Here is a 20,767-nt window from a genome sequence, read left to right as displayed (position 1 = left end):
TGAGCAGACGGGTCAGCATTTTCTGGGATGGGCATTCGGGCCCAAGAGTCAAATGATGAAAATCTTCCATTTCTCAAACTGTATTAAATGTCCAACTTTGAAGTGAGAAAAAACTGAAAAGAATCTTGGTGATTCCTCTATACCATTGTGCCACACAGGTGGAGGAGGCCCTATCTTTTATTTTTTCTGACTGTGCTGTGGCTTTACTCACTGATTTGCACTTTACAGGCCTGCCAGCTTCTTTTCTTAGGTATTATAAACAGTACAGTGTGCAGAATGTCTGGAGGTCAGACTACAGTGACTTGTATAGTATCTTACTACCTTTTCCTTTATTTGCGTTCTTGTTTCATGTGGAATCAGAGTTCAAGTTCTCCATTATTTGTTAGATTTTGTTTTTAAGTCCCTACTATGAGAAGGATAGTACTAGATAAAGGAAATGAAAGTGGACTGAGATGAAGTCTCTCCCTTAAAGGTTAGAGCCTAGTGTGAAGGTAGACTTTCACATCTGTTATGAATATGGTGATGAGTTGTCCAGAATGTGCAGAAACAGCCCAGGAGTGCTGATTGCATCAGAGGAAGGGCTGTGAGCAAGTTTTGCAGGAGATATAGACATTTGCCCACAGGTTAGGGCTGGCTGCAGAAGGAAGGTGGAAATCATGTATTCAGTTTTCCCTAAACCAACAGCACCACATTAGCAATACTATTCACCCTACTTAACCCTGCCCTCATTGGCTGCAGCCTGGTACAGGGGACATGGGCCCTCCTGCCTTCCGGAGCTTCCCCTCAGGGCTCCAGCAACTAGGCAGCAGGGTCCCACTAGCAGGGTTCCTGGGGGCAGCTATGGTAGATAGGTAGGAATGTTTGGAATCCCAGTGGGAGCTGGCGGGACTCCTCAACCTCAGGTGGGCCTGGACCGCCTGCATCTGTGACCCAGATGGAAGTTGAGGCCGATGCATCACTGCACTCAGTCCACGCCTTGTCATGTCCTTCTCTGGGGCTATGAGGCAAGATCTTAATTCCTAAGTCTTAAAGGCTGACCCTAGACTGACCTTGAGCTTTAGGGAACTGGTTTTCTGGCTCATGTCATCTCATTTGGCAGGAATAATAATGTGGAGGGATGCCTTGCTTCAGCCCTAGTCGAGGTCAGGGGAGCAGTCCCTTTCTGCTACGCATATTATGGTTTATATGGACTTTACGAAGCTCTTTCCTTTGCGAGTACCACCACTTCAGTTGAAGCAGGCTAGAGAAAGTACATAGTGGCTCATTGCCACTGGCTACATTACAGAGACAGGCTCCTAGAGGTCCACAGAGTTCTTTCTCCACTGAAGTCAATGCTCTGCAGACCTAATGTGATAGAGTTAATGTGCTAGGCAAAAGAAAGAGGTCAGTGGCCAGATAGATTTGGCCCAAACAGAATTGACAGTTAAAAGAGGTGGCTATCCTACTGGTCCCCTCAGGTCTATGCCATTCTGTTGTGCTCAGCATCCATAGAGGAATATAGGATACTGCAGCTCCCAGTCTCATCTGACACAGCCTTTTTTATTAGATCATCTGGAGAGATTGGAATGTTAACAGCTGTCAGCATAGCCAGAAGCTTGTGTACATGCTCCATCACCATATATTTCTAAATTAGAAGTCCACTTTATTCTTAAGGACAGAGTTTTGGTCACACAGTTGGTCTTGAGCTGCCTCCAAGTACAGATGTTTCTTCTTTCAGTGTGGAGGGACGACCCATGTGTTACGGCTCAGCTGGTCACCGGATGGGCACTACCTGGTATCTGCCCACGCCATGAACAACTCTGGCCCCACTGCCCAGATCATTGAACGGGAGGGCTGGAAGACCAACATGGACTTTGTCGGGCACCGGAAAGCTGTGACAGTCGTGGTGAGTATGCTTAGCCTCCACCTGAGTAGGGCCTGGCCCCATGGCTGGATCACATGTGGAACTGAGATGGTGGGCTCTGAGAGTCAGCACATGTCACATTCTTATGGCTTGCATGCTTCATTTTACTTATGTTTCATAATTTTTTTTCATATTTATGTTTCATAATTTTTAACAGATTTTACAAAACAGAATACATACTCACATGTTTTAATGAGTATTACAAAAATCAATCTTTAGAAACATTATAGCTCCACACTAGCCTTTTTATACATTTGGGTCAGGTCATGGGTGCTTAAGCATAGTGATCTGGGTAGCTCAGTGGTTGAGCGTCTGCCTTTGGCTCAGGTCATGATCCTGGGGTCCTGGGATTGAGTCCCACATTGGGCCGTGAGGAGCCTGTTTCTCCCTCAGCCTATGTCTCTGCCTCTCTCTGTGTGTCTCTCATGAATAAGTAAGTAAAATCTTAAAAAAAAAAAAAAAACAAAAAAAAACATGATGGTCCTAATGAGTGCCAGACTCTAGGGAACACAGGTACAGTGTGTGTGCCTGAACCCCAGCAGCAGTTAGTCATAGCTGTGAGGCTATACTGTGGATCACCTGAGTCTGAGCTGCCCTGCCCATTCTTGACATGGAAGGTGAAGGGTATCAGAAGATACGGGCTACCATTAACGAGGATTTTCTCAGCACTGGGCAACCAAAGCAAAATAAATAGGTTGGTGGGCCAAGGTTGATAAAAATGAAAGATAAGGGGCACCTGGGTGGCTCAATGGTTGAGCGTTTGCCTTTGGCTCAGGTTATGATCCTGGGGTCCTGGGTTCGAGTTCTGCATCAGGCTCCTTGCAGGGAGCCTGCTTCTCCCTCTGTCTATGTCTCTGCCTCTCTCTGTGTGTCTCTCGTGAATAAATAAAATCTTTAAAAAAAAAAAAAAAAAGATCATCTGGGTTCCTGATCTCAATTTTTTGTGTTCCTTAAAATGGATTCATCCTTCCCATTGTTTGAATTAACAATAAATATTATAGGGGTGCCTGGGTAGCTCAATTGGTGAAGCACCTGACTCGTGATTTCAGCTCAGGTCATGGTCTCATGGGTCATGAGATTGAGCCCAGCATCAGACTCCACGTTCAGCAGGGAGTCTACTGGAATTTCTCTATCTTCCTCTCCCTCTGCCCTTCCCCCTACATGTTGGCTTGCATGCTCTTTCTCTCCCTCTCTCTCTCTAAAATAAATCTTTAAAATGGTGATAATAAATATTATATGCTGTGATTTAAAATATATATATATGTTTTGTACAAATAAAATATTGCTGCTTTAATTTTTTTTGTATTGGAGCCCATGTAGGACTTTGAAACCAGGTCCTTGTTAGGAAAATGTTAGAAAATCACCGCTTCAGGTTAGCATAGTGGTTCCACATGACTGTCAGGTGGTCCTCATAGGCACTGGATGAGTGGCTCTCTGAGATTGCGGTACTGAGGCCCCTCAGCCAACTCAGGGTAGCTGAAGATTCAAACCCAGGGTGTACACCTCCAGGTGCCATGTTGTCTGGTCTCTGTGTACCACTGGCCATTCCTGCCTGCCCTCTGGGATTAGAAGCCCTGTGGGCCAGGCCAGCTGATATCAGTCTCCAGGGATCCACCCTTCCTCCTCAGTTGTCCTGGCTAGGGGATTCCGCTCTGAATCTAGAGTTCCCACTCCTTTCAATCCAGGAATGTGGCAGGAACTCATTGTGTGCTTCCAACCTTGCCAAAAGCAGCACCCAGATTACATTGTGAGGATGGTCCCCAGTGTACATTTTAGCATGACTTAGCCACCATCCCTGGCCAAGTGAGATTATTCAGGGTTGATCAGGATCTGCTAGACAGTTTTGACTCTGAGCAACAACTACAGTGAAGGAAGGGATTAATGGAATAGATATCTGATAATCCCGTTGCCCTCTGTCAAGACTTTGTCCCTAAAGCCAGGTCCTGGAACTGCCTTTGCCCAGGCCAAGGGGAATTCAGAGAGCCAGTTTCAGTAGCTCCCATATGCTGTCAGTCTGGCTGCAGGCCCAGAAATGGAGAGTTGGTAGAGCCAGCTTCAAATCCTTGTTTGACCACTTACTTACTCATCGGGTGACTTGGCCTGCATTTCCTAGCCTCCCTGAAACTCCATTTCAACCTCAGCAAAATGCCTCCCAGGTAGTTATGAAGATGAAGTAAAGCATGCTGAGTGCTTGGGGCTGGGAGAATGTCAGTGTGAGTTTCCCGTAGACAGGCTGGTATTATATATTTCTGATACTTGGCATGGGGTATATGTTTGATGCTTGATTAATTATTTTAACATTTGTTGTTTGGCTTTAGAAATTCAACCCAAAAATCTTCAAAAAAAAGCAGAAGAATGGAAGTTCTGCAAAGCCCAGCTGCCCATATTGCTGCTGTGCTGTTGGCAGCAAGGACCGTTCTCTCTCTGTCTGGGTGAGCCCCAACCCCCCCTGCCCAAGAGCTTTTGTGGCTCCTTCAGGGAGAAGGAAAGGAGCTGGTGAAGGAGGTAGAGCCCAGAGGCCTGAAAGAAGAGTGACCTCCCCCTCACTTTTGGTGGTGCTCAGTGTGTGCTTCTGCCCCACACCTGAGGTTAGGCCCTCTCGTTACCCCTGGAAGGAGGAAGGACTCGAGACTAGGCATGTACTTAGCTAGGAGAGGCTACCCTGGGACCCAGTCAGAGCAGCTCTTGTGTCCAGACTCAGGACACAAGGCACTGGATGGTCCTCATAGGCACTGGATGCCATGTCATGTCTGCTTCCTTTCAGAAAACCTTTGTTATCTATATATAATGTACAGCAAATGTATTCACCTAAAGTATACACTGTAGTGTATTATCATACATGTTAATATGATAAGGAACCCCTCATCCCTGCCCAGTCAAGGCCCCATTTCCCAATACCCCTTGGCCAATGCAGCTACTCCAGTGATGTCTGTCATATTGATGAGTTGTGCAGTATTTCTTTGCATCTTGCATTGCTTTCACTTGGCATAATATTGTTAAGATTCATGTTTATTGTTATGTTTAGTAATCAATAGTTTGTTCCAAACTAATTATTAATTGCCACATAAACAGAATGGACTTATAGTTGTAGACTTGGAGGTTATCTTCTGGCCGCATTTATTATAGTTGTTTGTCGGAGAAATTAATTGTTGTGTACACTGTGATTTTTTTTTTTTCAGGCCTTTATTCATGTGACATTTCAGAACCTGAACCCAGGTTCTGCCATTATAGGCAATTCTAGGCATGTTCTTCCTAAGCTCCTTTTGGCCTAAGGCTCCATTTTGTGGTTCTTTGACCAAAACATCACTGATCACGTGCTCATTTTCTTATAATGCTGAGGTCAGGGGTTCACACAGGTTCCAGATTTTTTAGTGGTCTGCAGGCATATTTTCTGGGAGGAGAGATGGGGCTATTTTTTTCTGGAAGTAGAATTGGAGGAGGAGCAAGATTCTTCTTATGAGATCCAGGTAGCTCAGATTCCCTATCCTCAGAACTAGGGTAGCTGCAGCAGCTCTTCCCCCCAGAAACAGCACCTGTTGGGAGCCATGCAGAAGGTATTCCCTCCCAGCCCACTCCACTGTGGCCCCTGGACCTGTAAGCAAGGTGGTCATACTCTAGCATGTGAGCTGTGGGAATGTAGAGATGGCATACAGTCCAACCTTTAAGTGACTAGATACAAGTATACACATGGTGTCATGCAGTCATTAAAAAAGAGAGGTTTCAATATATTTAATAACATTCTTATTATGTATCAAATGAAAAAGCAAGCACAATCGTGCCAAAGAATAAAATATTTGTTCAGGATAGACCCCAAAAAAATTACTCAGGTGTTAATAGTAGTTAACTTTGGGTCTAGATTTGGAGCAACTTAAACTGCTTTTGGTGGTGCTGCATGGTGCTACTTGGTGCTACTTTGCTGCCTCATCTTTTGCCTAGGCCTTGGCATCCTGTCCCTGCTTATAGACCTCTGCTCAGATCATGGCCTTTCTAGAACCACCATTCTTGGTTGTCTATGTGTACGGCCATCTCCCCTGCCAGACCAGAGCAAGCCCTTCAGACAGGGGCCATACTGAAAATGCATATTTTGGCAGGTCTTGGTTCCCAAAGTTTGGGATCTTGCTGGTTGCTATTTGAATAGAGTCAAATATGTCAACAAAAACTCAGACCAAGGCTTTAAGTACTGTTGGTGGTAACTGAGTTAAGTGGACAGAAAGCAGTTTCATTCATTTCATTAGCCTTTGCTGCTTCTTTCCTTCCAGCTCACGTGTCTGAAACGGCCTTTGGTTGTCATCCATGAGCTATTCGACAAATCCATCATGGATATTTCCTGGTAAGATGGATTCTTCTTACAATGCACGGGCTAGGAAAAGAGAAGCCACATGTTGGAACATAAGGCCTCTGGATGCGATTAGGGTCAGGCAGCCAGGGACTCCCCCCACCCCCAATTTTGGGGGGTGGCAACTAGAGCAGACCCCTGCTGGGTCTGCACATGATTCAGAAAAGGGCAGCTTGGGCCTGCCATTGGGAGCATGTCTGCTGCTATGCTCCTTGCTTTGTTGGCATTAGGCCCTGGAAAATACCTCCTCAGGCAAACATATTTGGGAAAAGGAAAGTGTTGTGATTCTGGTTTTACTTCACTTTGTTGTTGCATGAACCAGATTAGAAGTGTGGAGACACATTTTCTGCTTCTCAATGACCTCCTTTAGATGTACACTTCATGTTTTTTTTAAAAATGTTTTCAAAAATAAAACAAAAATGAGGGCAGCCCAGGTGGCTCAGCGGTTTAGCACCACCTTCGGCCCAGGGCGTGATGCTGGAGACCCAGGATTGAGTCCCACATCAGGCTTCCTGTGTGGAGCCTGCTTCTCCCTCTGCCTGTGCCTTTGCCTCTCTCTCTCTCTCTGTCTCTCATGAATAAATAAATAAAATCTTTAAAAAAAATTTTTTTTAAAGAGGAAATTCTTACAAAATACATAAGATATACTTTGTATATATGCTTAGGGCACCAGAACCTTCTAGATATGATTGTCTCCCCTACCCCCACCCTACCAATGAATTCCACAGAAGGGAATGAAGAGTTTCCAGCATCTGTTAGAGTCCTGCATGCTATCCCCCAGTCCAGCCTTGGAGGTATGGGTAAACCCCGTAGGCACTTGCTCCCCAGGCTGCTAATGGTTCTCTCTTTCAGGACTCTGAACGGGCTGGGCATCTTGGTGTGCTCCATGGATGGCTCTGTGGCGTTTCTAGATTTCTCCCAGGATGAGCTTGGAGACCCCTTGAGTGAGGAGGAGAAGGTAAAAGAACAGTATACCTCCAGCTAGTGGCCTGAATGCTGCACTTGCTCTCAGGCCACAGAAATAGCCGCCATAGCTCTGAGAGGCCCCTTTGATTAGACCCTCCTCTTAGGATATACATGGGGACATTGTTTCTTAAGGTATTATTGGGTATCTTTTATAGATTGTAATGCTAATCTTCTTTACAAGATAGATTAAAGATGAGACTCTTATTTGTGTCAGAAATCCATTCTGGAACTAAGAATAAAACAACTTTGGGCATCTTTTCTTGAGCTTAAAATTAGCCACACCCAGGGAGGTTTTTACCCTGGGAGATAGTGGGAATGATCTCAAGGGCCCCTGCTCACATCATTTTCTTCATTGTCTTGTAAGGACATAGATGCCATGAAGCAGCAACTATAACAGTAATATTGGTTATTTCTTAGCATTTATTGCATACCAGACTCCGGGCCATGCATTTTGCATGTTTTATTTCATATGAATTATACAAAACCTTTTAAGGCAGGGCTCATTCATTTTATCAGTGAAGTAACTAAGCCTCAGAAAATAGTGTGGCCCTTTGCAGAGACCATATATGACCCTTAGATATGAGAATAGAACCATGAGCCATGCCCATAGGCCTCCTCCCCTCTGTGCTTTGCCCAGGACAGGGTGGCCCATGTGCTTTTAAGGATTTTGGGAAAGGCCATGCTTTATGGACCGTAGACTTAGAAAGCAGATGTTTCTACAAAGGGGCCTTTGACAACACTTAGCAGAATGTGTTTGTTTGTCTGAAAGGAGCCTAATGAAAGCCCAGACCAGGTGGGCATCTCTCCCCTTCAGGGTGCAATTGCTGGGAGAACCCCTCATAAGCTACTGTGTGGACCTCCCACTATGATGTAAACCCCTTAGGGGTAGAGTTCTGCTTTGTAGCAGCACCTAGAATGGCCTGGCTCCCCCAAGAGTCAGTTGTCAGTGAAGGGATGAGTGTTTCAGTGGCCTCAAGTCTTCTTTCTTTCAAGTCTTCTTTCTACCCTGTTACTGTCATTAGGTAACCTGGTAACCTGTGTACTCCCTTCCCACTTGGAGAGTCCTGGTTGGTTGGAAGGAGATGGGCACCCTACAAAATAACACTATGTAGCTTATCATTTCTCAAATGGCAGGCAGGGACCCCATGTTTAAGAAACAGGTAAACATCTGCCAAACTTAATTCTGCCTCCAGAGTCCAGGGGAGAGAGTGAAGGGAGAAGGGACAAGTAGCAAGAGAAGGAAGTTCCTGGCCACATAACAGCACACCAGGCCCTGCAGAAATGGATCCCAGGGCATCACCTCCCCATGCCTAGTATCCTCTGCCATGAGGCATATGTCCTATTGGCCTCCATGTTGGTCATTAGCACATCCTTGTATAAATCACACCAGTCACTGATGTGCTGGGGACACTGTCCCTGCCCACATGGGGTCTACCACTTTGCTGCTCACAACTGGTCTGTTGCACTTCTCTCTGGTTCCTCTAGAGCCGTATTCACCAGTCCACGTATGGCAAGAGCTTGGCCATCATGACTGAAGCCCAGCTATCCACAGCTGTCATTGAGAACCCAGAAATGCTCAAATACCAACGCAGGCAGCAACAACAACAGCTGGACCAGAAGAGTGCCTCATCTAGAGAGACGAGCTCTGCTGCTTCAGTTGCTGGCGTCGTCAATGGGGAAAGTCTAGAAGACATTAGGAAGGTGAGGGCTCAGCCCCATAGCACCGAGGACTTGAGTACACACCCAGGGACAGGGCAAGGGAAGTGTGCAGTCTGAACAGAGCACAGATACGAATGGTAGGGAGGTAAGTGTATGCAGTACCTAGAACAGAACCCAGGGCTAAGCCAGCTTGGGGCCACTTGCTCCTATTGCCATCAGCTGCATGAAGTACTAATGGGGCCTAAGGCACTTTGTCCAAAGGCCTCTTTGTCCCAAGAAACTCTAGAGGAAGTCATCTCTTGTGGGAACTTCCAAACCTCACTTCTCGCCTTTCTAGGAAATTCTAGATACTGAGAAGAGTAGGTTTCAGGTTCTGTCCTTAGGAGATGTCTGTGGGCTCCTCACTTCTTCCTCTGGAAGCCCATGTCTCACTGGGTGGGAGTGGAGTTGGAGCAGGAATGGAGCAGGAAATATTGGGATCACCTGGGGAGCTTAAACCATTTCCAGGAGCTTGTACAGGGTGACAAACCTCCCCAAGTGATTGAGACACAATTTGTGACTGGGAACCTTTGGTTTTATGAGTCTGCAGTGGAAGAAATGACTCTGATGAAAGGTTTGCATATCACAGCTTAGAGACAGGAGTGGCTTGCAAGTGCAGGTTTCATTCATTTGTTCCCTCAGTGAGCCCCATGGCTGCTGGGCAGGAGTGGCCAGACTGGCACGTGCTTACTGCCCAGGAAACCTAGCCAGGCCTGCAGTGCTGGTGATGGAGAGCAAGGTGCTGCAGCTAGTTCAACTGGGAACTTTCTGCCCTTACTGCTTTATGGTGCAGAAATTCAAACACACACCCTGACAAAAATTCTTGTTCTTTGATTCAGTGGCTTAGTTTAGTTGGACTTGAAAGGCCATAGAAAGGGAAGTTAAAAATCATTTCCTTTAGAAGCCTTATTTTTTTTTATATGTAGAGGTACTTTGGCAGAAACTTCTATTCATATATGTTACTCTACTTTACCAGAATCTTTTGAAGAAACAAGTTGAAACTCGGACAGCAGATGGTCGCAGAAGAATCACACCTCTCTGCATAGCACAGCTGGACACCGGGTACTTGTTCACTCACCGAGCTTTCTGTGGCCTTAACCTGGGGAGGTCTTCCTCTCTCCTTTCACCAGTTAGCACTTTCATAATCAGAGTCTTCACAGGCTCTTGGGCCAATCTGACCCATAGAATCTGGAAATGGGAGAGGTGAGCCCAGCTTCCCACCAGCCTCAAAGCCCTGTGCTTCCTACAGAGCCTTATGTGCATTTGACTCATGCAGAAGGTGGGCAGGGAGGAACCTGTGACAGGCCGGAGGGCGAGGGCGCCTTCACAGGGCCAGTGTGTCTACATGGCCAGCTGTGCTTCATTGTTGGTGGGGCATTGAAGACACCAGGGAGAGAAGTCGGACTGATTTTTTTTCTGTGTCATTTTTCCCTTCTATATACACACTGTTGAATACTAAAAACCCAAAAAAGGACATAAACATTACCCGTAATCCAGTCTCTGAGATATAATTACTGTTAACGTTTTGGCATCTGTATCTCTGGTCTTTTTTCCCCACTTGTTCCTGTATCTTGACCTTGCATCCTTTTTAATAAATAGTCCTCTGAAGCATTGGCTTGCTGATTGTCCAGGTTCCCAGGCTGTGAATGCACCATGATTTACTTGACCAGCCCCTTAACTGTGGACTTAAAAGTTTGTGTCCGGTGTTTTGTGATTGTTAATGAATTTTTGAGCACGCTCATGACTGTTACCTCAGGATACTTCCCAGAGGTGGAATTGCTGGACAGAGAATAAGGCTCTAAGGCACATTTTCTTGAGGAAGCAAAGAAGGGGGAAGTGGAATCAGTCACCATTTGATGTTGTCTCAGCATTTGTAGTCAGACTTGCTTTTATATTGGTCCTTCTCCCCAAAACAATGTTGATTCAAAGGATGATAAGGCCCTGCATGAAAAAAATAGACCCCCCACTATCAAGGTGATTCATTCTGGTTTTATACTCATTCAACCGATCTGCATAAGGCACCACACATGGTGGCCTCCTGCACTTTGCAGTTGTTCATCCGTGAGCAGTTCTGAATCTTCCTTGAAGTCTGAAGAGACCTTCAGTCACATGAAATGCTGATCTGACCTCTCATGTTAGGGTATGCAGAGACCTGATCAGGTGGAGCCAGAACCGGGTCTCCTGACTCCTCCTGGAGAGTGGTTTTCCTTTTGATCAAGCCTTTTTCCCATTGTTAACCTATCAGTGGGTAATGCCACATGCTTAGTTTATATTAGGACCAAATGAGACCAGTATGTCTGTGCTTTGAACACTGAAGGGCTTGTGGGAGTGAGGGTCATGGAGGTGGCGGTGATGGTGGTGCTTTTCTTCTATGGATCCTTTCAGGCCTTACTTGATGAGGAGACAGAGGTGGTAGGTGGCTTTCTACCTGGACTTAAACCAGCTTTCTGCCACAGGGCACATATTTCTGGCACCAGAACTTGATTCTTTTGGTCTTAAAGGCTGTTTTGCCCTCTTGATTCCCATGTTAAAGCAAGTAGCAACAGAATAGATCAAGATTAGCTTAGCTAATCAAGCAAGAAAACAAAAAGCCACAAATTTTTTAAATGGAAATAATCACAGATAAAGAATAAATCGAAAGTTTGAAAGACTTTTTTTTACTGAATTCTGTACAAATAAATTTGAAGGTAGATGATTTTGAGGAAAATAAAATGATCAAAACTGAAGAAAATCTATACAACTGAATTATTATAGAAGAAAATAGAGGATGATGTCACAGAGCTAATCTACCAAAAGCCACCAGACTCAGAAGGTGTTACAGAGAAATTCTAATAAAGTTTTCATTCTAATGATTAGAGGAACAGATCATTCTAATACTATTGAAAATACTGCAATTAATAGAAAAAGGAGGAAAACTTGCAAAACTTTTCTTGAACATAATTATATCAAAAACATGAAGATATAGAACATAATAAGTTCCTGATCTATCGCATTTCTGAATGTAAATGCAAAAATGCTAAATAAAATAGTAACAAACTTACAGCGTGTTACATTGCTAAAAAAGATGACCAATTAAGGTTTATTTCAGGGAAGCAGGGTGGTCGGAATTTTGGGAAACTTAATTTGCTTCTGCATGTCAAAAAATCAAAAGAAATATTTGATCATCTCTGCAAATGCCTGAGACATTTTACTAAACATTGTTCTGATTTAAAATTTAGTTAAATACAAATAGATGTATACTTCTTAACTTGATAAAACCTATCTTAAAGTAATTGAAAAACAAGTGTCCACTCTTGTTGACCATACTTTAACATTGGTCTGGAGGTTTGGGCTCATATAATTAGTCAAGAGAGAGAATAAATTGGACAGGAGTTGGTAAAATGTATCATTATTTAAAGATGGTATGATCTACAAGAGAATCAACTGGGAAAACTGCCGTAGACAAGAAGGCAATAAAATGTACATAAGCTGCAGCTACCTTTAGAAGATAAAAAGGAAGAAATCGTTTTCACGGATGCAATACCTAGAATGTAACAAAGAAATGTAGATCTTTATGAAGAAAAAATTTAAACCCTACTGAGAGAACTAAAAGAAAATTCAAAGAAATAACTAGAAATGAATACCATTTATTCCCTAGGATGACTCAACATTATAAAATGATAGATCTCTTTCAACATGAGCCCATACAAATAACCGACAGTGTTTTCAGAATTAGATGATTCTAAATTAAAGGGAAAAATAAGTAAGAATAGCTGAAATATTTCTGAAAAAAGAAAATCAGGGAAGACTAGCTCCACCAGAAATTAAAACTTGTAAACTAGAATAAGATGGGTACTGACACATGAATAGAGCCGTGGAATGCAATGGAAAACCCAAAAGTAAACCCAAATATTGAAGGGAATTTTAAAAACAGCATCTTGCATCAGTAATGAAACATCAGTTAATCAAATAAATGAGAATCAGGACTACCTACCCTCCAGAAACAAAGTTGGATTCCCTACTTCACAGCTTAAAATTAGATAAATTCTGAACAGGTCAGAGACTTTTTTTTTCTTAATGTTCAGCTTTTACATTGTTTAAAATTTTAGAAGATTCCCTAAAAATATTTTTATGATTAAAAAAAAGTCATTTTTTAAAATGGCACAAAATTTGGACCACATAAAAATAACATTCTGAGGGCAAGGAAAATGCACGATAAGTCAAAACACAGCATACGGCGGGCTCTTGGCTGCTTCAGTTAGAAGCTCACATAGCTCTTAATCTCAGGGTTGTAAACTCAAGCTCTACAATGGTTGTAGAGATTACTTAAAGTCTTTTTAACAAAATTCTAGGGAAAATACTTCCTGCTCATAGAAGGAATTTTTTTAATAAGTAAGTCTCACAATCAATAATAAAGACTAGTAACCAAATAGAACAATATACAGAGGATATAAACAGTTCACCAAAAAAGGAAATCAAATGCTTCTATATGAAAAAATTTCAATCTCACGTCAAAATAATTGAAAATTAAAACTATAGTAAGATAACTGTTTTCATCAGATTGTCAAGTATCAAGAAATTTGGTAAGACTGTTGAGGATTTGGGGAAATAAGCACTCATACAGAGCTGGAATTTAAACCTCCAAGGAAGGCACTTTTTATCAAAACTTGATATTTATATACTAAGAACTATTTATCAAAACTCTTTAATGAACATTCCATCTGCTGCTGCAATTCCACTTCTAGGAATTTATCCCATGTAATATGTGAAACAACTGGTACAATGATGATTATAATAGGGGAGCATTTTTGAGCAGCTACTATGTATTCTAAGTGTGTGCTATGCTAACCACATTAGTCCCGACCTCACAAGGAGGGTCCTGTCACTTTCTGTTTTGCAGATAGGAGCCTGAAGCTTAGAGTGGTAAAAGTGCTTAAGGTCACAGAGCTTGTGTATGGCGTAGGAGTGAAACCTGGCTGGGTTGGCCCAGAGCTCTTAGCCTTAACACTGCAGTATCTTGCTTCCTAATACAGCAGTGTCTACTAAAGAAAAAGCTGGGAGACAGCCCTGGCATTCCTCAGTGGAGGCTGGTTAGGTAAATTGTGGTATATCCATGCAGCCCATAATGAAAGGGAGTTTTGCCCTATAGGCTGCATTTCATGAATCCTGAGACACATGTTTGCACATTTTAACATCTCTTAGATTAGTGTATATCTAATAATTACATTTGGTAGTAACTTTTTCTTTCTTAGTGGTACACAAAGTACCAGCTCATCTTAGATTCAATTACACATAGTATATGACATAATTTTAGTTTTCTTTTTACTTTTCTTAACTTTGCACGTTTTCTTCCACAAAAATACTTCACCTTTGGACCCAGAAAAAAATTACTTCAAACATAGAAAGTACTTGATGTGGTATCTGATTTCCCAGGCTGATTTTTGTTCTTGACAACAGGGACTTCTCCACGGCATTCTTTAACAGCATCCCACTCTCGGGCTCCCTGGCGGGCACCATGCTCTCCTCTCATAGCAATCCACAGCTACTGCCACTGGACTCCAGTACCCCCAACTCCTTTGGCGCCTCGAAGCCCTCCACAGAGCCTGTGGCAACAACTGGCGCCAGGCCGGCTGGTGATACTGTCAGTAAGGACAGGTGAGTAGGCATGCCAAGGCTTGCTCCTATCCCTGGGGAAAGTTCAGATATGGACACAGTTGCACTGACACTTCATGGCTCCTTCAATAAAAAAAGAAAGATGCTTAATTTTTGTTATGAGGGCCAGGTTGGGAGGGAGTTCTTGTTCAGGTGAGTCTGTGATACAAGATGCAGTCCCAAGATGTGCTCCTAAGGGTGGGAACTGGCTAGGGACATATGGCCTGCCTCAGGGTCAGCCCTACCTTTCAGCAATTTTACACTGGAAGCGGCTTAGGCCCTCTTCACTGCACAGTCAGGAGTGTTGCCATACCAGTCATCTCAGGAAGGGTATCTGGGGAAGGTCAGACAGCTCTAGATCTGAGAGACGTTTTAACAGTTGGCCCTGCAGGTCCTGGGAGAGGAGGAAGGGGCTCCCAGATGCCTGCCAGGTATCTAGTCTGGGGTCCAGGCAGGTGAATGTGGTCAGTAGGAGGGCCAGTGGCTTTGGGACCCAGCATGTGTGATGTGCTTGGGCATGGGGTGAAGCTTGCAGGCTCATGCTTAGGCCTCTCCTATGGAGAAGATAAGGGCTGTGAGGTGTGTGCTTGGAGGAGAATATGAAGAATGCATAATTGTCCAGGTAAGATGAGAAGGGCCACTCAGGCCACAGTGTGTTTGGGCAAGGATGAAGGCCAGGAATAGACAGTGGCTTAAGGATTCCGGGTGCATCTTCTTGTTAGACCATTTGTGGAAGCGGGAAAAGCTGGTGGTTTGGAGTGGTTTGGGGTAGAGACGCTGTATTCAGATTGTGAAAATACGACTGTATTGTGGGATAAAAGGATGGTAAGAGCTACTTTCTAGGCCTCATGCTACCCCCAGAAGCTCTCAGAACAATGCAGTGGGGCACAAACATGAATGCATTTGCTTATGATCTCCTTAGTTAGCCAGACTTCCAGATTTTAACACATTAAAGTAGTAAAGAAATAGGACTATTAATTACATCTTGAAATTGTGTTTACATAAGTTTGTTTGTGCCCTTTTAACTGGCTCCAAGTAACACAAATCTAGGACTCCCAAATGCTTGATGGATTGTGCTTGATGTGCTCTCCCACATTCTTACCCCCCACCCCCAGTGTGAATGCTACCTCTACTCCTGCTGCATCGTCACCCTCCGTGTTAACAACCCCGTCCAAGATTGAACCCATGAAAGCATTTGACTCCCGATTCACTGAGCGGTCCAAAGCCACGCCAGGTGCTCCTGCCTTGACCAGTGTGACTCCAACAGCCATGGAAAGGTAGGTGGTGGCTGTGTGGGGCCCCAAGAGACCAGAGAGGGTATAGTCTTAGCCAGCAGTGCAGTGTCTGCTTTCCCACCAAGCAGCCTGCCTTCCCATGCAAGTGCAGACTCTCATCCCTCTATACTCAGGAGCCCCCGGGTCGTAAGAGAAAGTAGCTTCTTCAAGGGGGAAGGTGGTTAGAAGGAGCCATGGGAGCCACAGAACAGGCATAAAGGCCAATGAAGGCAACAACACCAGGTCTGATCAGTGCAGAGACTATGCTGAGAATAAGGTCATCATTTGAACAGAGCCCAGAGTTTGCCCAGAAGAGGAACAGGAGGCTCTGACACTGTTGCACCATGGAAGTAATGGCTTGCTCAGAACTGACCAGGCGTTTGGGAGCTGAGATAAAAAGTGATAGAGGAGAGGTCTTTATGAAATTAGATAGACTTATGAGTTCTTGCAGGCTCTATGCTACTCACCCATTCTCTGCACCCCCCTTAGCACACAACAGCCAAGCTATATAGGAGGTAGTCTGTTTCTTAGAATTGCAGGAGTGTGGCCAGGGCAGGTGTGTATGTTGGCACAGAACTTTTCTGATTTCTGGGGAGTGTGTCCCCACCCCCACGAACCTACCACAACATAGAGCTAGCTCACTGCATAGCCCAGTTATTTGGGGGCTGGGGAAGTTAGAGGTTGACTGGGCCAGTTAGAGGTGGACTGGGCCCCTCCTACAGAGGGGCCATGGGCTTAAGTAATTATGTCCTTTTGGGGTTGCACTCCACCTTGAGGCGATAGGGGCTCAGCAGCCCTGAATGGATGTACCTAGCCTTTGTGCCACTATCAGCCAAATGCAAGGACATTGGTCACAGACTGTTGGAGTGGCCACTCAACCAGCAGATGCTCAATGAAGGGAGCATTTGTGATGAGACCTGACCTTGCAGTAGATGATGTCTTAGAGCTAAAACTGTAGTACACTGTCCCCAGGACTTGACTCATGATCTCAAAATTGCTTATCTGATCAGGATTTGTTCTCCTTGGAGAATAGCCTTTGGAAACCAGCATGGGAGGACTCTCCAGGTCAGCTGCTGCATCTATGATCTTGATGTAGAGCCTCATATTCTACTCTGTAGTGTGATTGTACCTGTTTCATATACAGGTGGTCCATGTGATCTCCGTGATCTAGCAGTTCCTCTGTCCAGCAGTATGGAGGATCTGAAAATCTTCTTGCTGCTCAGTATTTTGAAATGGTGGATGAACTACAATACATATCCCTAAAACATGTAACCAGTTCATGAGAAAGTAAGGGAGGTCCGCAGGAGCCAAACCCAGGGTAGGACTACGCTGTGGATGTTGGGCTGGGGATTACTGACATGGTGACTTTAAGTTTTGATGGCCATACAGATTCAAGAGAGGATGTTAAGCCTGAGCCATGTACAGGGTTGGAACTAAGACACTAGCATTAAGTCAAGCTGCTTGAGAAAGTACACTTCAGTGAGGGAGAAGACAGAAAAAACCTGAAGGGCAGCGTGAGAACACCACCAAAAAGTTGAAATGTCTCAGCCAGTCCTCAGGGTTAGGAAAATAGACTGTATAGCCATATACCTTCCCTCCTGTGAGTTGGGGGTGATTAACACTACCCAGGTCATCTGGAAATCAAGCAAAGAAATGAACACAAAAAGGAAATTTGGACTTGATTAACACCCAGAGGCACTTGGCAAAACCCATGCAAACCCCCCCTCTGCCAGCGACATTTCCCTGACCCCAGAATATACAGCATTCCCACTGATGAAGTACTGACAAAAAGGTACTCAAAATCCAGAGTAGCAAACCACATAAAGAAACAATGCATTACAAAGACATAATGAGTAGCTTTAGAACTTTTTATAAATTTGATCATAGAAATTATCATAGAGAATTGCCAGATAAAGACTATAAGATAAATATGCTTAATCACAGAGACATGAAAGATAAAATGTGAGGCGAAAGATTAATATACCATCTTATATACAAAAACTAACTCAAAGTGGGTCAAAGAACTAAATGTAAGAGCTAAAAATTTAAAGCTCTTAGAAGAAAATAGATGTAGAGCTATATGACCTTGGATTAGGAAACCATTTCTTAGATATAATACCCAAAATACAAGCAACTAAAGAAAAAATAGATTGGACTTCATCAAAATTTAAAACTTTTGTGCTTTAAAGAAAGCTCTATCAACAGAGTGATAAGACAGCCTACAGAATGGAAGAAAATATTTGTAACTTACATCTGATTCTAGGATCTAAAATGTATAAAGAACTTACAACTCAACAATAAAACCCAATTTAAAAATGAACAAAAGGTTTGGATAGAAATATTTCCAAAAATTACAAATGACCAATAAGCACATAAAGTCATTAGTCATCAGGGAATACAAATTGGAAACTACAGTGAGATACTGCTTTATACACGCTAGGATGGCTATAATCAAAAAATCAGACAATAAGTGTTGACAAGGGTGGGAAGAAATCAGAACCCTCATAAGTTGCTGATGGAATTCTAAAATGGTTCAACTGCTTTAGAACACAATCTGGCAGTGTCTGAAATGGTTAAACATAGATTTACCATATGACCCAGCAATTTCATACCTATATATATACCCAAGAGAACTGAAAGCATATTCATGTAAAAATTTATACACAAATGTTCATATCAGTATTACTCATAATAACCACAAAGTAGAAACAACTCAAATGTCTATCAACTGATGAATGGATAAACAAAATGTGGTATACCCATTCAATATATTTAGCAATAAAAAGGATTAGAGGACTTAACACATGCTGCCACACATACAAACTTTGAAAACATTATGCTAAATGAAAGCCAGTCACAAAGGACCACATGTTGTTTAATTCCATTGCTATGAAATGTCCAATATAGACAAATAGACAAATCTACAGAGACAGAAAGTAGGTTAGTGGTTGCCAGGGATGAAGGAATAGTAGGTTGGGATGATTGCTAGTAGATACAGAATTTCTTTTTGGGATTATCAAAATGCTCTGCTGTTAGATGGTGGTAGTTGTTTAACTGTACAAGTATATCAAAAACTACTGAATTTTTTACTTTGAAATGATGAATTTTGTAGTATGTGAATTATGGCTCAAAAGGAATAATGAACCATCAAAAAAGATCAGATAGATATGGAAATAAACCAAAAATTACTTATCTTTGTTTATTTAGATGGAGCAGGGAGGGGCAGAGGGAGAGGGAGAATCTTAAGTGTCACAGGGCTCAGTCTCACAACCCTGAGATCATGACCTGAGCTGAAATTGAGAGACACAAACCGACTGAGCTACCCAGGTGCCCCTCAAAAATTACTTTTAGAAAAGAGAAATTAAAAAATTGCAATTGAAAAGCCACAAAGAGGGGCAGCCCCGGTGGCACAGCAGTTTAGCGCCACCTGCGGCTCCAGGTGTGATCCTGGAGACCCTGGATCGAGTCCCACGTCTGACTCTCTGTGATGCCTGCTTCTCCCTCTGCCTGTGTCTCTGCCTCTCTCTCTCTCTCTCTCTCTATGTCTCTATGAATAAATAAATAAAATCTTAAAAAAAAGAAAAGCCACAAAGAGCAATAGCAACAGCAGATAAGACCCAGCTAAATAGAGCATTACATCTGAGGAACTGGCTGATGCAGAGGCGAGGAAGTAGAACTTGAGGGGAGACTAGAGATGAGGGCAGATAGAAAGGACAGTGCACTTAGCAAGAGTTCCCTCAAAGAGGGCATGCTATAGGGTAATTGTCAAGAGGGAGAGGCTAATGTTTTCAGGCTTAATTCAAACGTTGAAAACTCAGTTTGGAAATGGAGTGAGTTCTGAACAGAATAAGGAAACCTAAATCCCCACCTTAGAGAAACTAAGCACCATAGACAGAAACTGTCTTTTAGTTGGGAAAGGCACTCCACATTTGTCTAATAGGTTTCTGTGACCTTTGCTGTACTATTTTCTGTCTTGGGGAATACAAACCCTGATTGGAGGAGCACATGGCATACCCCTTGAATTAGGCTGCTGAAAAGCAATCTTGATAGCATGATCTGGGCCCTCATGCCACCATGATTGGTCCCTCAACAGCTGTGTCACTGAGGGTCTCACAAGACCTGTCAGCCAGCCATATGTACAGCTCCAGGAACAACTATAGAATCAAGGTAGCATCAAGTTTGTCATTCACTTGAAAATAGCAGTGAGTGAGCATTCACTTTGGGCTGAGTTTCCTGCCTTTAAGGCAGTAAGAACACCTGGTGGGGCTCCCAAGAGCCTGGTGCTAAATTCTAAGAAGTTATGGTTGGATCCTCATATAAGAAAGATAGAATAAAATAAAGCACAGTATCTTTATAAAAGTTTAACAGAAAATACAGTTTTCTTGATATGGCCGTTTCTTGTATTGATTCTCAGTAAAAGCCAAGAGGAATCCTTTAAATCACCCATCAGTGGAGGTCTTCCTTTGGGAGCACAGTGTCATACATAGTTAGGAGCAGCACTCAGAGCCACATACTCTGATGTTAAGTCCTAACTACTCCCTTTCTGGTGGGTAATCTTAAGCAAGACACCATCTTTGTCAGCCCATCTTCCCCCAGGTAAAATAGCTCTCTGAGGAGTACCTAATTCCTAGGAGATAGATCTTGAAGACTGAAGAGGAAGGGAGTGCCTCTAAAGCCATATCTTGATCCGGGTCTCACAGTGAGCAGTACATATCAGTTCCTCTGTTACTCCTTCACTATACCTCATGGTGGTTTGGCAATTTGGTCTCTGTAACCTTACTGGTACTTCTTTGCCAAAAGTGTTGAATGAGTCTGGGGGCCTAATGCTAGCCTCCCAGGTACAGGGTGGCAGTCCTAGTTGAACCTGTGGGTCCTCCTCTCCATCCTGCCTTAAGGCTACGTGTTAGTGAAAGGCACAGAGGTGGTTTCCAACGTGGCCTGTGCCGGCAGAACCTAGGA

General features: G+C 43.5%; 1 protein-coding gene across 3 annotated transcripts in view; it reads left to right on the top strand.

Annotated features, from left to right (window-relative positions):
* Positions 1-20,767, top strand: part of HIRA (histone cell cycle regulator) — an 88,159-nt gene that overhangs the window by 31,412 nt on the left and 35,980 nt on the right. For all 3 annotated transcript variants that reach the window (XM_077874682.1, XM_077874684.1, XM_077874685.1), the window contains 8 exons: positions 1,718-1,885; positions 4,222-4,335; positions 6,163-6,233; positions 7,092-7,197; positions 8,691-8,906; positions 9,880-9,965; positions 14,340-14,537; positions 15,650-15,811. In XM_077874682.1, the coding sequence (XP_077730808.1) occupies positions 1,718-1,885; positions 4,222-4,335; positions 6,163-6,233; positions 7,092-7,197; positions 8,691-8,906; positions 9,880-9,965; positions 14,340-14,537; positions 15,650-15,811 (1,121 nt within the window). The remainder of the gene's footprint in view (positions 1-1,717; positions 1,886-4,221; positions 4,336-6,162; positions 6,234-7,091; positions 7,198-8,690; positions 8,907-9,879; positions 9,966-14,339; positions 14,538-15,649; positions 15,812-20,767) is intronic.

The sequence above is a fragment of the Canis aureus genome, chromosome 27, assembly GCF_053574225.1.
Source record: "Canis aureus isolate CA01 chromosome 27, VMU_Caureus_v.1.0, whole genome shotgun sequence".
Classification (NCBI taxonomy): Eukaryota; Metazoa; Chordata; class Mammalia; order Carnivora; family Canidae; genus Canis; species Canis aureus.
This window is presented reverse-complemented; position numbering and strand designations above follow the sequence as displayed.